This window comes from Sphaerodactylus townsendi, linkage group LG17 (assembly GCF_021028975.2).
Source record: "Sphaerodactylus townsendi isolate TG3544 linkage group LG17, MPM_Stown_v2.3, whole genome shotgun sequence".
Classification (NCBI taxonomy): domain Eukaryota; kingdom Metazoa; phylum Chordata; class Lepidosauria; order Squamata; family Sphaerodactylidae; genus Sphaerodactylus; species Sphaerodactylus townsendi.
In genome coordinates, this window is record NC_059441.1 from 24,037,375 (window position 1) to 24,054,763 (window position 17,389).

Consider the following 17,389-nt stretch of genomic DNA (forward strand, 5'->3'; position numbering starts at 1 on the left):
CAGGTCGCTGGCTTCTGCCACCGAGGCGGGTCTTCCGACTGGGTGCCACTCAGAGGGGGCTTCCACTCAACCTCTCCCTGCAGAGAATTCTTATAGCTCCAGCACCATGAGGCAGTGAAAAGTAGAAGTGACAGAAATCCCACACAGAGTGAAGGAGCTATTAATTTCCCCCTAACAGTTGGGAGGGGAAGGAACAAGGGGAATTAACTGTTAAACATTATGTAGCCAGGAACAAAACATGGAGGCAGGCAGCTGCAGGACGCAGGGCTGAACGCAAGCTCATGCTGAAAAGCTGTTCTCCTGCGGCAAGTTCAACACATCAGAAGGCCCTTCCGCACATGCAGAATAATGCACTTTCAATCCACTTTTACAACTGTTTGCAAGTGGATTTTGCTATTCAACACAGTAAAATCCAGCTGCAAAGTGCACTGAAAGTGGATTGAAAGTGCATTATTCTGCATGTGCGAAAGGGGGCAGGGATCGAACGGGGGACTTTCTGCCTACGCTGAATTTGCTCTGCTAGACACCAGCAGACAAAGCAATGCTGGCATGAAGGACACATCAGCCAAGGTACCTGGTCACAGATCGAGGCAATTCCCCTTTCTTCAGCCACACCACCATCTGGGAACTGCCAAAAGAAACAAATCAAAAAAGCACAGGAGGTCATCCAATGAAACAAAGTTTGGAACGCAAGTATAGCAAGAGGGCAGACGAGGGCAACTGCTCCTCTGCCAGCGGGCAGCCAAAGAACGCCCAGCGTGGATTCTCAGCAAATTGACTTAGAGTTGGGGGCAGAGACGCAGGCAACCGCAGAAGTTTCCTTTGGCTGCTCAAAAGGCACCAGCCATTCTAGCTGCCTCTTCTGAGCACAAAGGACACATGACCCCTCTTCTCCACTGACCCTGGAGGTCAGTGCACCTGGAGGTATACTTGGAGGTGGGCTAAAATGTAAAGTTGGGGGGGGGGGGCAGAAGATGGCAGAAAAATTGAGAAAGGGAGACACAGATATGCAGACTCCTGGATTGTTTTTTGAAGCAGGAAATTATGGTGTCAACGTTTCCAGAAAATGGCCATCTGTAGTAGCAACCACAAATAATGGCTAGCTCTCCTATCTGCTCCTCCTGTTAAAATCTGGCTAGTGTGATGCTGAACACGTTCATGGGAGAAAATGCACATTTGTCAAAGGGTTTGACCAGAGAACTTAAATTCCCTCTGTGATTAGCGGGAGAAGAAGACTGAAGATTACAGTCAGGTGCAGCGATCAGCAGGGAATAGTTGGCAGTAAAGCAAATCTGCGGGAGGATGACCTAGTTACCTTATTCGCTTGTGCGCATTCCTCCAGAAGGAGACTTTCTTGTTGATTTCAAGAGCTTGTGTCCCGTTCGAGCCCCCGGTGCCAGCTTGCAGGGTTCCGTCCTCCATCTTGGGCAAGAAATCCTTGGCAAATGGACTTCCAACGTTGTTTTCGTTCCCGTCCTTTTAACAGCCGGGGAAGAAGTTAGCTTGGATTCCGAAGAGGAGCGCCGAAACAGCCAACGTCACTTGAAATCATGGTCACTTTCCTGTTTGCAGTTTTCAAACAATTCCTGGCTATTGTTTATTCTGCAAGTGGACGTTTTCTACCCAATCACTTACAGGAATTAAACAAGTTTCTGCCTTCAAGGGTTCAGGTCAAATAGAGCTGGGTATGGCTTTGTAGTTAAGAGTTATGGACACTAATCTGATGAGCTGGATTCGATTCCCTACTCCTCCACGTGAAGCCTGCTGGGTGGCCTTAGGCCAGACACAGTTCTCACAGAATTCTCTCAGCCCCACCTATCTCATAGGGGGTCTGTGGTGAAGCAGGGGAGAGGGAAGGCGATCCAGTTCTCCAGATTAGAGTCCATTGCTCTTAACCACTATACCATGCTGGCTCTTCTATGTGGAAGAAGATAGAATATTCCCTCTGTTGTACAGCATTTTCCATACATGAGCCAGCGTGGTGTAGTGGTTAAGGGCGGTGGACTCTAATCTGGAGAACTGGATTTGATTCCCTGCTCCTACACATGGAGTCTGCTGGGTGACCTTGGGTTAGTCACAGTTCTCTCCTAACTCTCTCAGTTCCTTACAAGGTGTCTGATGCAGGGAGAGGACAGGAAAGGAGTTTGTAAGCTGCCTTGAAACTCCTTACAGGAGAGAAAGGTGGGGTATAAATTCAAACTCTTCTCCTTCTATACCATGCAAGCATACAAACTTCAACATGTTTTCCAAGTTGAGAGTACTATTAGTCACTGGGATCCAGAGACAGCAAAGTCCTCGTTCTCCACAAGAAATACAAATTACAGCATTCCATGCTCACCTTGTGAGGCAGCCTGAAAAACCAACAGCCTGGGATACTGACGTCATTGTAAGGACCGTTGCCGTGGTGATATTCAGGATGGCTCTGTGCAGACCCCTCCTCGTCCTAGAGGCAGTAGATATTGCATTAGCTGGACAACGTCAAAATGTACAACAATAAAATAGAAGATTTCAGACGTGGGGAACGCATCGTGACCACCAAACATAGCCATGAAAACAGACTTTTACCCAGCACTGAATAAGACACTCCCAACACACAAGCTGAATCAATATACAGTATGTAAAGTTGATGAACTTTCTCCCAGGTGGGTATGTGGATACCTGTCTCAAGGGTTTGACAGCAGGATCGGCATCTGCATCCATATCGTGGTGACTGAGCTCTTCAACCTGGCAGGAAGGGAAGAGATCTCTTTAACATCTCCTCCATTCTCTCCACCTGCACCTACTCAAAGCACTGTTCACTTTCCTGACCGTCTGACCAAGACAGGCCTTCGCACAAAGATCACCCAATAGTTTTCTGTGTTCAGACCATTTTTCTTGTATGTTATATTACGTTATTTATTAATACGGTCACTGACCAGGCATACAAATAATATTTTAAAACTCCAGAGCTCCAAAGAAGAATTCTACTCTGTCAAAAATAATCCAGAATACAACACTTGACATCAGAAGAAAAGTCTAAAGGGAAAGGCAATTATTTTTTTTTAAGAATCATTACTCCATTTGTTTGGCTACCTGATGATGTACTTTACATATACGAACAAAATTTCATAACTTGCACAGAGACCTGGGACTTATCATTGGACAAGACCACTTTGATCCATTCACATTCAGATCCACACGGAATTTGATCTAACAGGAGGCGGATGGGCTTCAATCAAGCGGCTTCGAAGAATGGACAGCGGAAGAAGACATGCCCCATTGATTCCACTTGCTTTAATTCACAAGGCAATAAGCTCTCTGCTCTTGGGATTTTTCTACACCTACCCTACTTCTGTTAATAAAGCAGAGCATCTCGCTCAGGTGAATGTTTTGCAGTTATTTATTTATATCAGTTTCGTTTTTTGAACAGATGCCCATTCCTGCAAGTCCTCCATCCCTTATCTAAAATCGCACAAACCACACAAGTCCCACCAGGGGATTCTAACCATCTCACGAGTCATACCTTTTGCCAGAAAGAGCTGTTTTCTGTTAATATAAGATCTTCTTCCAGAGCGGCTTCCAGTAAGACAGGCTGCTCTTTGCCCTTCTCTTTGCAGTGTTCTCGGTACAGATCCTCAATTACCCTGCGTGTGGAAGGACGATTGCCCCATTGAATCATCACTGAGCTGATAAATCACCCCCACTTGCCAAAATGGACAGGGAAATTGGTCTGGAGGCTCAGTTCTAAATTTTTCTGTTCTAAACTTTTAAAAACTGGGGAAGTGTAAAACACGGGGTGCTGTGGGATTTAAAGGAGAGGGTTTGCTTATGCACTCTGTGTTCTCCACAGAGTGTGTAAAAACTGGGGAAGTCCCCTTCTCAAACACTGCATTCACTGTACCATCTTCGGGGAAACTAGCATTTTGCTGTCTGATCCATGCCCCAGACTACACCCTCTCGTTAAAACACACAAAACACAAACCAATTCCCACGCACAGCCCAAATAAAATTAAACTCACGTTTCAATGCATTTTTATTCATATTTTATTCAACCCTTATTAACCCGTTAATTCACACACACCCCTTTAATTCACACCCTTTAATTCACACTTTAATTCAGGGGGTGGGACCGGAAATAGCTGTCAAATTGTGAAAAGGAGTTACACCAGCTACCCCCTATCACTACTGTTACCCAGAAGGAAGATGTAGGCAAATAAGGCATTCTCCCCCAGCCAATAGCAGCTGCAGAAGGTTCTCACTTGAATGGGCATGAAGGTGTCTGGGTGGCCAGGTTGTCTTCCGCTGGTCTCTCCTTTCTTCCAGGCACCAGGTAGCCCCAGCCATATTTCTCAGCGTAGTGCAGTGGAAAGCCGTCCCAGGTGAGTCTCATGAGCTTCGGAGTCACCCTCATCTGCAGGCTGATCAGACTTGGTCCGGGCACCCAACTGGGGTCATCCAGCCGAGGACACAGTTTACGGTACCAGCTGCAGGAACAGTGTTTGGGGGTGGGGGGGGAACCCGGCTGTAAGCCTTGAAGGGCTGTGCTGTACACTGGTGATTGCACATCGCATGATTTAACAGTAAAAGGAGCAGGGGAAACACCAGTGCGGATTGGGGGATTTATTTATTTATTTCTTATCAGCCTTTTCTTCTACCCCCCCCCCCCCCGGGGTCGGCTGATGATTTATTAAAACAATCAAGAATTGATATAGAAGAAGAAGAAGAGTTTGGATTTATATCCCCCCCCCTTTTCTCTCCTGTAGGAGACTCAAAGGGGCTTACAATCTCCTTTCCCTTCCCCCCCTCCACAACAAACACCTTGTGAAGTAGGTGGGGCTGAGAGAGCTCCAAAGAACTGTGACTAGCCCAAGGTCACCCAGCAGGCATGTGTTGGAGTGCACAAGCTAATCTGGTTCACCGGATAAGCCTCCACAGCTCAAGTGGCAGAGCGGGGAATCAAACCCCGTTCTCCAGATTAGAGTCCCCCTGCTCTTATCCACTACACCACGCTGGCTCTCTATATTAAAACCGCAATAAGGCAATATCCCCCAACGCTCTAATTATTTATTCACAACCTAGTGACCAAACAAGAAAGGCAGGAGCTAATAAAATAGCAACCCAAATCTTACTGATATTTAAGCAAAATTAACAGAATATAATAGGCACGGAATGGAAATAAAGACCGGGATAAGGAGGCCAGAAGCAATGTAGCTGTTGCTGCTTCAACTTTAGGCCAGGTGGATCAGCTACATCTTCCCTCCGCTGCCCCTCAAGTCTGCTTTTCATCTTTTCTTCCACCAGAGCAAAAAGGAGAAAAAGAAGAGCTGGTTTTTATACCTGGCTTTTCTCTACCGAAAGGTTCTCAAAGCCGCTTCCAATCAGCTCTCCTCCCCACCCCACAACAGCAACCCGGACAAGTCGATCGCCAAAGTTCTGTGTTCACAGTTCCGGCCCGACTGTTTTAAATGTTTTTACGGTTGTTTTAATGTTTTTAAACGGTTTTAAAATGGTTGTACGTTGCCCCGAGCCCGAAAGGGGAGGGGTGGGATATCAAATTGAATAAATAGTGATAATAATTCCTCAAGTTTCTACCTCTGAGCCTTTGAAAATGCCTGAAAGAAGCGTTTTGAAAAAGAAGAATGCAGCATGAGAGTCCTACACATAAGGACGGAAAGCTAAGGGGGCACTGGAGAATAGGACCTCAAGGTTTATTTTAATTGGACTTATTTTTCACGTGCTTTTCATAGAATCATAGAGTTGGAAGTGACCAGAAGGGTCATCAAGTCCAACCCCCTGCCATGCAGGAACACACAATCAAAGCACTCCTGACAGATGTCCATCCAGCCTCTGTTTAAAAACCTCCAAGGTTGTGCATTCCACTGTTGAACAGCCCTTGCTGTCAGGAAGTTCTTCCTAATGTTTAGGTGGAATCTCTTTTCCTGCATCATGAATCCATTACTCCGTGTCCTAGTGTCTGAGGCAGCAGAAAACCAGCTTGCTCCCTCTTCGACGTGGCATCCCTTCAAATATTTAAACATGGCTATCATGTCCCGCCTTAACCTTCGCTTCTCCAGACTAAACATCCCTAGACCAAACTAACTTTTGATAAAGCACCCTGTGAATGTTTCGGGTTATAACGGTTTACAGAGACTGTGAACAGGTAACAGGCTAGGAAGCCTTCTTTTACTAACTCACCCTGGATGGCCGGGCAGATGCTGAACCCTCTTTGGCTGCAAAGCAACGGTCTCTTTCAGGCTGTCCAAGTGCCGCCGGCTGTCCGGGAAATTCTGTTCCTCCTCTTCAGTAGGGGGGCCGGGATCTGTCCTCGACAAACCAGAAAGGAACATTTTTCAAGGCGTTCAGAGTATGACATTATTCTGTACTTGCACTGCAGCTGACATTGAGTGACCCCAAAGAATCAAACTGATGCAAAATGTAACACTCTGCATGGTTCCGCATTAGCTGGGCTTCCATTGAAAATGTAAGTGCCTAAGCCCCGTAATGTCCTAACCCGGATGGCCCGAAGAAAAGTTGAAGAATTGGATTTAGGAGCAGCAGTGGCATAGGAGGTTAAGAACTCGTGTATCTAATCTGGAGGAACCGGGTTTGATTCCCCGCTCTGCCGCCTGAGCTGTGGAGCTTATCTGGGGAATTCAGATTAGCCTGTGCCAGTTCACATTGACGTTAGTTGGAGGACCTTTGCGAGTTTCAGTCTTCTCGGAAGCTCTCTCAGTGCCTCATTCACAGGGTGTTTGTTGTGAGGGGGGAAGCGCAAGAAGATTGTAAGCCCCTTTGAGTCTCCTACAGGAGAGAAAGGGGGGATATAAATCCAAACTCTTCTTCTTCTTTATATCCCCTTTCTCTCCTGTAAGGAGACTCAAAGGGCCTTACAAACTCCTTTCCCTTCCCCCCTCACAACAAACACCCTGTGAGGTAGGTGGGGCTGAGAGAGCTCCAAAGAACAGTGACTAGCCCAAGGTCACCCAGCTGGCATGTGTTGGAACGCACAAGCTAATCTGGTTTACCAGATAAGCCTCCACAAATCAAGTGGCAGAGCGGGGAATCAAATCCGGTTCTCCAGATTAGAGTGCACCTGCTCTTAACCACTACACCACGCTGGCTCTCCAGCCTGCTCTTGTCAGATCTCAGAAGCTAAGCAGGGTCGGCTGGTTGATATTTGGATAGGCAACCTCCAAGGAATACTGAAGTTGTGATGCAGAGGCAGGCAATGGCAAACCATCTCTGAGTGTTTCTTACCTTGAAAATCCCACAATGGGTCACCGTAAATCATCTAGGACAGGGGTCTCCAAACTATGACCCTCCAGATGTTCATGGACTATGATTCCCATTAGCCCCTGGCTGCATGGCCAGTTGGCAGAGCTGATGGGAATTGTAGTCCATGAACATCTGGAAGGCCCGGTTTGGAGACCTCTGATCTAAGACTTCACAACATGCACACATACAAACCAGGGACCAAACCAGGGACCAACTACATACAATGCTTCATTCTGCCACTGAGCCATGAAATGCCACTTGGAGGGACATTCACCAGCAAACCCACATGAGTGGGCAGCTGGGCAATTATGACAGCCCTTTACCTTCCTGCCACTCCAGGACGGAACCCTTTTCCACTGATTTGCGAGGTTCTCCATCGTCATCTTGATCCTTCTTCTTCCCGGGTTTCTTCTTCTTTTGCTTAAATTCTTGGAGGTCCCACTCCAGATCCCATAACCAAGGATCATCCTTGTACCTGTGCGACGCACCATACAAAACACAACATCTGGGTTATTCTGACACAGCCCTTTTCTGATGTCTCTACCTCTTTGACCAAGGCTCCGGTTGACTCCCAGAATCCTGAATAGAGCCAGTGTGGTGTAGTGGTTAAGAATGATGGACTCTAATCTGGAGAACCAGGTTTGATCCCCCACTCCTCCACATGAGCCGCAGAATCTAATCTGGAGAACCGGGTTCGATTCCCCACTCCGCCACATGAGCCGCGGAATCTAATCTGGAGAACCGGGTTCGATTCCCCACTTACATGTAGAGTCATGAATTCAATCTGGAGAACCGGGTTCGATTCCCCACTCCGCCACATGAGCAGCGGAATCTAATCTGGAGAACCGGGTTCGATTCCCCACTCCGCCACATGAGCCACGGAATCTAATCTGGAGAACCGGGTTCGATTCCCCACTCCGCCACATGAGCCGCAGAATCTAATCTGGAGAACCGGGTTCGATTCCCCACTCCGCCACATGAGCAGCGGAATCTAATCTGGAGAACCAGAAAACATCCAGCTAGAACAGATGGATGGAAAGAAACAGCAAGGAGAGGAAAATAACATACCTCTTCCTGCTTACCACTTCAACTCATACACACACAACTTTGCAGCTTCTCAACAGAGACCCAATACACATCTACATCTGAAGGCACTCCACGGAACTACTTTGTGATATTCCTGCAATGACATTAGCATTAAGCACCTCTCCTCGTGAAGCAGCTGGCACGCATCGTCCGCCAGATTCATCAAGGACTTCTTCATCTCCTTCTGCAGCTCCTCATATGTGACTTGCGCCTCGTCCACATACCTCTCCCAATTCTGATTGACGGGGAGGTAACAGATGCCCATTTCCAGCATCCCTGCAAACGTCACCGGATGGGGACACCTGACACAAAAGGAACAAAAGGGCTGATTCCACCATAGAGACAGCGAGGCAAACTTGAGACATTTGCCAATCTTGACAAATAAACAATTCTTAAAAGTCCTGCCAGCTGGGTGGCCTTGGGTTGGTCCCAGTTCTTCGGAGTTCTCTCAAGCCCCACCTACCTCACAGGGTGTTTGTTGTGGGGAAGGGAGGGAAAGGAGATTGTAAGCCCCTTTGAGTCTCCTTAATAGGAGAGAAAGGGGGATATAAATCCAACTCTTCTTCTTCTATGGAGCAGGATGGGGAAACAGAACATCATGGCAGAGTTCCCCCAGGCTAGGAACAGGCCTGATTCTCAGTGGGTCGGGTCATCAGGGTAAACAAGGGTCTATGGCCCTCCAGATATTTATGGACTATGATTCCAATCAGCCCTTGCCAGCATAGGCAATTTCACCTATTTTTGTAGCCTGGGCAATACTGACTTAGTTCTGGATTATGGGGCTGGGAGACAAAAGACGATGAAGAAAAATAGTTTTGGATTTATACCCCACCATACCCAATTAATTGTTGTTTCTCTTGTTGATTTGTATTGAATCAGATCACCCATCCATCAAGTGTCTCTTGCCTGGCCTGACATCTACTGGCTGGTGCCAACGTCACACCTGCACTTGCTGTTATCTGTGTATGTTTATGGGCCATTCTGTTTCAGTCGCTGTGCTTGTAACTAGTGAAATGCCCCTGTTCGACCTCTGCATTCGGCAGAGGCCAACTTGTTGGTGGTCCCGGGCCCCTCCATGATACGACTGGCCTCTACCCGGGCCAGGACCTTTACTGCCCTGGCCCCAACCTGGTGGAACACTCTCCCCCCAGCCATCTGGGCCCTGCAGGACCGTCCTAGAACAATTCCGCAGGGCCTGCAAGACGGAGCTGTTCCACCGGGCCTTTGGGGAGGTTGGCCGTTGAAGGTGCTGTCCTCTGCGCCCCATATTCCACCTTGGGGGCTTGTCCATGTTATGCCGCCCACCCGATGAGTCCACTGTTGATGACTTCATCATCCGATTTTAAGATGGAGGTTGGAGATGGTTGTTAATTGGTATTTAAAAATGTTGTCTTACTGATCATAATTTAATGTGATTGTTTTATTGGTTGTACACCGCGCATAGCCCTTTGGGGATGATGCAGCACATTAAATCTGATATATAAATGAATAAATATGCCTCACTCACTCCTCCCCACCCCCTCCCAGGGCTGGAATGAGTCCATCACTCGTCCTTGAATCCTGAGACAGATAACAATACTGGTCTAAATACTATACTTCTCTTATTCATCCTATTATGGGAAAAGGGGGGAGGGGGGAGTCTGAGAAAGCTGGAAACTTGGAGATATATGTAGATTGCAAAAGTCAGGCCCCCCAGCTCTGGCTTCTTGCAGCGAAGGTCCTGACACAGCTCAATAAAGCTCTTGAACCTTTCCTGAGTTCCATTCACATTGGCAGCAGTTCTCCACCATGTGATTCCCAACCAGTGATTCCCAACCAGGGTTCTGTGGTACCCTGGGGTATCCTGAGCTCATCCCAGGGGTACCATGAGAATGCTACCGCCTGCCACCGCCTGCCGCCGCCGGCCCCCCCCCCCCCCCACCAGAATTAAATGGATTTTGAAGGGCGGGTTGGAAGCCTCATAGGCTCCCTTTAAACAACATTGAAAAACAGCATTGTTTTATTGCCTAAATGTGTTGTGGATTGGGGGGGTAGATTTAAAGGGAGCTCTCCCTTTAAATCCCCCCAATCTATGCCGAATTTAGGCAAATAAACAACGCGGCTGTCAACACTGCTTTCCCTCCCCTCCTGCTTGTCACTTCCCGCACCTACAGGCCAAAAACAGAAAAAACCCTTAAAAATGCAAAAAAAAAAAAAAATCAAATGAACATCAGGGGTACTCTGAGATATGAAGAGCGAGGTCAAGGGTACCGCGACGTTGAAAAGGTTGGGAAACACTGGTGTAGACCTTTACAAACAGAGACACCAGGAACAGAACCTGGGATATTCTGAATGGAAAGCAAAGGTTCTTCCACAGTGCCACAGCCTCCTCCCCAGTTCAGGTAGCCTGCCTGCCAGCAGCCAGAGAATGTGCTTTTTCCATTGAGTCTCTCACTGCGTGGAACAGGCGCCCTGAACAAGCCAGGGAGGTCCTTTTTGTTAGACATCTTCTGGAGGCACCTGAAGGCCCCTTTGTTTGCCTTCGACCAATACGAACAGCACACATTTTTAAAGGGATGGAGTATTAGGGATAATAAAATTTTTTGCCGCTCAATCTTCCAAGTTGTTTCAAGAAACTGTAATTCCGTGCGTTTCCATAAAACAAACAGTTTTTTGAAAGACTGGAAATCCTTTGCAAACTACTTAACATATGGTACAGTATGGTATGGTATATTGACTTAGGCGACTGTTCTCCCCTGAAAGTTGCCCAGGCAAAATGCAAAACATCACAATAAACAACATACAATTTTTCATAACATCGTGGAAATTTTCCAATCACTCACAAACACACCTATTAAATAGGGTAAAATTTTAATGTAGCATCATGGAACATGATACTATGTCCACAGAGAAACAAAATGGCAGGATCCTTCAGACTTCCAAATTGTTTGTTTAGATTCCAGACAAATGCATAAGGAGGACCGCGAAAAAAAATGCAGATATTAATGAAAAGGGCCGAGTTGGACGATGCTTGGATGCCGAAGAGATTGCTTCGGAAAGCCATCATGCGGTGTAGGTGTGTAGGTGTTTGTGTATGTTTCTTTTCTTTTCATTTAGTATTATTATTACAGGGGGAGGGGGGACTAAACTGGGATATTTTCTTTATCTTTCTATGTGTGTATTATTTAAATGTGTAAAATAAATAAAAATTCTCAGAAAAACAAAAGAGGAAAAGCGTTGTACAAACCTAAAGCAGCATAATCTAAAGAAGCATAATCCTCAGGTGAGACTCTTTCCCTTGGGTGCTCTCTAAGTTCTGGCACTGTTGGCGGGTCAATACAACGATGTCCCAGCATCTTACCTTTTCATGAAGAGCGGGAGCTGCTCCTGGAATATTTCATGCGTAGCTTGAACATCAAGAGCACAATATCTCATCAGCTCCTTTGGTGAAGGAGAAGCAAGTGGAAGATAAATTATCAGCCAGTTGCCCAAATAGCTTTTGTTCCTAGGCTGTACACTAGACTATTCCAGCTTTGAGAGCCAGCGTGGTGTAGTGGCTAAGAGCAGAGGACTGTAATTTGGAGAACCAGGCTTGATTCCCCACTTCTCCCCATAAAGCCCGCTGGGTGGCCTTGGACCAGTCACAGTTCTCTCAGACCTCTCTCAGCCCACACAAAGGCAAGCAATGGCAAACCACATCCGAACGTTTCTTGCCTTGAAATCCCTACAAATCAGTTGTGCGACTTGACTTCAAAAACCACACACACATTCCAACACTGCCTCCTCTGTCTGGCAGCCATTTCCAGAACGAAGCTGTTGGTTTATGTAACCCACTTTTCTCTCCTGTAAGGAATCTCAAAGCAGTTCACAAATCCCTCTCCTTTCCTCTATCCCAGGGGTAGGGAACCTGCGGCTCTCCAGATGTTCAGGAACTACAATTCCCATCAGCCTCTGTCAGCATGGCCAATTGGCCATGCTGGTAGGGGCTGATGGGAATTGTAGTTCCTGAACATCTGGAGAGCCGCAGGTTCCCTACCCCTGCTCTATCCACAACGGACACCTTGTGAGGTAAGGGGGGCTGACAGAATTCTGAGAGAACTGTGTCTGGCCCAAGGGCACCCAGCAGGCTTCAAGTGTTGGAGCGAAGAAACAAATTCAGTTCTCCAGAGTTAGAGTCCATCTTCTCTTAACCACCGCACCACGCTGACTAAATCATTTTAGCTACTTCATTTATGGTCCACCTTTCTAGCTCAGACTCAAGGCAGATTACAAAACAGGGGGAATCAAACCCGGTTCTCCAGGTTAGAGTCCACCGCTCTTAACCACTACACCACGACAGATTTGTTCCTTACCTGAAAATTGTTCCTGATGTCCTGCATGCTTCCCTTCACGAAGAGTTCCCGGGCCTCTTTCTCCAATGGCTGGCCCCCTACATAGAGGGCATGCACATCGATGAGGTTGTTGATGCTGCTAAGGTTCACCCAGTCCCAGGATGCAATCTGCAAAGTGGCAAGATGTCAACACAAAGTGGGCAACATCTACAGCTCAATGTCTCCTTTATTTCATAGAATCATAGAGTTGGACGAGACCCCAAGGGCCATCAAGTCCAACCCCCTGCAATGCAGGAACACACAATCAAAGCACTCCTGACAGATGGCCATCCAGCCTCTCTTTAAAAACCTCCAAAGAAGGACACTCCACCACACTCCGAGGTAGTGCATTCCACTGTCGAACAGCCATTACTGTCAGAAAGTTTTTCCTGATGTTTAGGAGGAATCTCTTTTCTTCCACCTTGAACCCATGACTCCTGGTCCTTGCCTCTGGAGAAGCAGAGAACAAGCTTGCTCCCTCACCAGCATGACATCCCTTCAAATATCTAAACATGGCTATCGTGTCACCTCTTAACCTTCTCTTCACCAAACTAAATATACCCAGCTCCCTGAGCCTCTCCTCGTAGGGCATGGATTCCAGACCTTTTACCATTTTAGTTGCCCTTCTCTGGACCCGTTCCAGCTTGTCAGTTTCTTATGTGTTCTTCTTGCCCAGTCCACTGAGGAGAATCATTCTCACGTTACTGATGGGAACTCATACTGACCATCTGTGGCGCAGTCCAACAGTATGCCCAGTCAAGGTCTGATGTGACCTGAATGTCAGTCCCAATCCCCTTGTGTTTTGTCATAGTGGTTAGGAAATGGTTTGCCTCTGCATCACCACCGTGGTATTCCTTGGAGGTCTCCCATTCAAATACCAACCAGGGCTAAGACCCTGCTTAGCTTCTGAGATGTGATGAGATCAGGCTAGCCTGGGGAAATCCAAGTTAAGGCATTTCAACTATACTGGAGGGGGAAAGATACCTCTGTCTTTAGTCTCAGCGCACAACTCTTACATGCTGGCTCCTATCTAGCACCGCCCCTCTTCAAATCCAATGGACATGAACTGGTGGTGTATGGAGGTGACACATTGTGGGTGACACCCAGCCACGTAACTTGCAAGGGTTAGCACACAGCCCCTCAGTGCTGTTTCAACTCACCCCGGGGCCGTCGGTTTTGCTGCGCATCTTCTTGATGTGCTCTTGAACCTGCTGCTGCCCTTTCCTCTTGCCGTGTTTAGCCGCCATCCAGAGGCTGCGTTGGAATCCTGACAAGCCCGAGATCGCCATGTGCATGCTCATGGTGTCCAGGAAACGGGTGCGAGAGCCCTGAAACACACGTCATATTTAAAGGGACGGAAGCACTGCGGCTCTACCAACTCATCACTGAATCACAGAACCATCGAGCTGGAAGGGGCCACACAGGCCATCTAGTCCTACCACCTGATCAGCCTAAAGCATCCCTGACAAGTGTTTGTCCAGCTGCTGCTGGAAGACTGCCAGAGAGGGGGAGCTTGGCAAATCCCTAGGCAGCCAATTCTACTGAACTGTAAGAAATTTCCTTCTACTGTCCAGCTGGTACCTTTCTGCCCATAATTTATACCCATTATTGCGAGTCCTTTCGTCAACAGGAACAACTTCCTGCACTCCTCTAAGTGACTACCTTTCAAATACTTAAACAGAGTCATCATGTCTCCCTTCAACTTCCTCTTTTCTAACACAAAGAATTACGTGTGGCAAAAAAAAAAGTGTTCTGTGGCTCACAAAAGCTCATTCTGAAATGGGTGCTGTGTGGTTTCCGGGCTGTATGACCGTGTTCTAGCAGCATTCTCTCCTGACGTTTCGCCTGCATCTGTGGTGTGGGGGGGGGGGGGGGTGGGGGGGGGGGGGGGTGGGGGGGGGGGGGGGTGGGGGGGGGGGGGGGGGGGGGGGGGGGGGGGTGGGGGGGGGGGGGGGTGGGGGGGGGGGGGGGTGGGGGGGGGGGGGGGTGGGGGGGGGGGGGGGTGGGGGGGGGGGGGGGTGGGGGGGGGGGGGGGTGGGGGGGGGGGGGGGTGGGGGGGGGGGGGGGTGGGGGGGGGGGGGGGTGGGGGGGGGGGGGGGTGGGGGGGGGGGGGGGTGGGGGGGGGGGGGGGTGGGGGGGGGGGGGGGTGGGGGGGGGGGGGGGTGGGGGGGGGGGGGGGTGGGGGGGGGGGGGGGTGGGGGGGGGGGGGGGTGGGGGGGGGGGGGGGTGGGGGGGGGGGGGGGTGGGGGGGGGGGGGGGTGGGGGGGGGGGGGGGTGGGGGGGGGGGGGGGTGGGGGGGGGGGGGGGTGGGGGGGGGGGGGGGTGGGGGGGGGGGGGGGTGGGGGGGGGGGGGGGTGGGGGGGGGGGGGGGTGGGGGGGGGGGGGGGTGGGGGGGGGGGGGGGTGGGGGGGGGGGGGGGTGGGGGGGGGGGGGGGTGGGGGGGGGGGGGGGTGGGGGGGGGGGGGGGTGGGGGGGGGGGGGGGTGGGGGGGGGGGGGGGTGGGGGGGGGGGGGGGTGGGGGGGGGGGGGGGTGGGGGGGGGGGGGGGTGGGGGGGGGGGGGGGTGGGGGGGGGGGGGGGTGGGGGGGGGGGGGGGTGGGGGGGGGGGGGGGTGGGGGGGGGGGGGGGTGGGGGGGGGGGGGGGTGGGGGGGGGGGGGGGTGGGGGGGGGGGGGGGTGGGGGGGGGGGGGGGTGGGGGGGGGGGGGGGTGGGGGGGGGGGGGGGTGGGGGGGGGGGGGGGTGGGGGGGGGGGGGGGTGGGGGGGGGGGGGGGTGGGGGGGGGGGGGGGTGGGGGGGGGGGGGGGTGGGGGGGGGGGGGGGTGGGGGGGGGGGGGGGTGGGGGGGGGGGGGGGTGGGGGGGGGGGGGGGTGGGGGGGGGGGGGGGTGGGGGGGGGGGGGGGTGGGGGGGGGGGGGGGTGGGGGGGGGGGGGGGTGGGGGGGGGGGGGGGTGGGGGGGGGGGGGGGTGGGGGGGGGGGGGGGTGGGGGGGGGGGGGGGTGGGGGGGGGGGGGGGTGGGGGGGGGGGGGGGTGGGGGGGGGGGGGGGTGGGGGGGGGGGGGGGTGGGGGGGGGGGGGGGTGGGGGGGGGGGGGGGTGGGGGGGGGGGGGGGTGGGGGGGGGGGGGGGTGGGGGGGGGGGGGGGTGGGGGGGGGGGGGGGTGGGGGGGGGGGGGGGTGGGGGGGGGGGGGGGTGGGGGGGGGGGGGGGTGGGGGGGGGGGGGGGTGGGGGGGGGGGGGGGTGGGGGGGGGGGGGGGTGGGGGGGGGGGGGGGTGGGGGGGGGGGGGGGTGGGGGGGGGGGGGGGTGGGGGGGGGGGGGGGTGGGGGGGGGGGGGGGTGGGGGGGGGGGGGGGTGGGGGGGGGGGGGGGTGGGGGGGGGGGGGGGTGGGGGGGGGGGGGGGTGGGGGGGGGGGGGGGTGGGGGGGGGGGGGGGTGGGGGGGGGGGGGGGTGGGGGGGGGGGGGGGTGGGGGGGGGGGGGGGTGGGGGGGGGGGGGGGTGGGGGGGGGGGGGGGTGGGGGGGGGGGGGGGTGGGGGGGGGGGGGGGTGGGGGGGGGGGGGGGTGGGGGGGGGGGGGGGTGGGGGGGGGGGGGGGTGGGGGGGGGGGGGGGTGGGGGGGGGGGGGGGTGGGGGGGGGGGGGGGTGGGGGGGGGGGGGGGTGGGGGGGGGGGGGGGTGGGGGGGGGGGGGGGTGGGGGGGGGGGGGGGTGGGGGGGGGGGGGGGTGGGGGGGGGGGGGGGTGGGGGGGGGGGGGGGTGGGGGGGGGGGGGGGTGGGGGGGGGGGGGGGTGGGGGGGGGGGGGGGTGGGGGGGGGGGGGGGTGGGGGGGGGGGGGGGTGGGGGGGGGGGGGGGTGGGGGGGGGGGGGGGTGGGGGGGGGGGGGGGTGGGGGGGGGGGGGGGTGGGGGGGGGGGGGGGTGGGGGGGGGGGGGGGTGGGGGGGGGGGGGGGTGGGGGGGGGGGGGGGTGGGGGGGGGGGGGGGTGGGGGGGGGGGGGGGTGGGGGGGGGGGGGGGTGGGGGGGGGGGGGGGTGGGGGGGGGGGGGGGTGGGGGGGGGGGGGGGTGGGGGGGGGGGGGGGTGGGGGGGGGGGGGGGTGGGGGGGGGGGGGGGTGGGGGGGGGGGGGGGTGGGGGGGGGGGGGGGTGGGGGGGGGGGGGGGTGGGGGGGGGGGGGGGTGGGGGGGGGGGGGGGTGGGGGGGGGGGGGGGTGGGGGGGGGGGGGGGTGGGGGGGGGGGGGGGTGGGGGGGGGGGGGGGTGGGGGGGGGGGGGGGTGGGGGGGGGGGGGGGTGGGGGGGGGGGGGGGTGGGGGGGGGGGGGGGTGGGGGGGGGGGGGGGTGGGGGGGGGGGGGGGTGGGGGGGGGGGGGGGTGGGGGGGGGGGGGGGTGGGGGGGGGGGGGGGTGGGGGGGGGGGGGGGTGGGGGGGGGGGGGGGTGGGGGGGGGGGGGGGTGGGGGGGGGGGGGGGTGGGGGGGGGGGGGGGTGGGGGGGGGGGGGGGTGGGGGGGGGGGGGGGTGGGGGGGGGGGGGGGTGGGGGGGGGGGGGGGTGGGGGGGGGGGGGGGTGGGGGGGGGGGGGGGTGGGGGGGGGGGGGGGTGGGGGGGGGGGGGGGTGGGGGGGGGGGGGGGTGGGGGGGGGGGGGGGTGGGGGGGGGGGGGGGTGGGGGGGGGGGGGGGTGGGGGGGGGGGGGGGTGGGGGGGGGGGGGGGTGGGGGGGG

The 17,389-nt window shown here is 55.0% G+C and overlaps 1 protein-coding gene across 1 annotated transcript in view; it reads right to left on the bottom strand.

Moving 5' to 3' along the window:
• The window catches only part of POLG (DNA polymerase gamma, catalytic subunit), a 53,229-nt gene that overhangs the window by 20,354 nt on the left and 15,486 nt on the right, over positions 1-17,389 (bottom strand). The window contains exons 4-15 of the mRNA XM_048481647.1: positions 13,850-14,017; positions 12,672-12,818; positions 11,681-11,760; positions 8,460-8,642; positions 7,578-7,729; positions 6,175-6,298; positions 4,239-4,463; positions 3,503-3,623; positions 2,659-2,724; positions 2,339-2,443; positions 1,316-1,476; positions 575-628 (exon numbers count right to left, since the gene is read on the bottom strand). Of these exons, the coding sequence (XP_048337604.1) occupies positions 575-628; positions 1,316-1,476; positions 2,339-2,443; positions 2,659-2,724; positions 3,503-3,623; positions 4,239-4,463; positions 6,175-6,298; positions 7,578-7,729; positions 8,460-8,642; positions 11,681-11,760; positions 12,672-12,818; positions 13,850-14,017 (1,586 nt within the window). The remainder of the gene's footprint in view (positions 1-574; positions 629-1,315; positions 1,477-2,338; positions 2,444-2,658; positions 2,725-3,502; positions 3,624-4,238; positions 4,464-6,174; positions 6,299-7,577; positions 7,730-8,459; positions 8,643-11,680; positions 11,761-12,671; positions 12,819-13,849; positions 14,018-17,389) is intronic.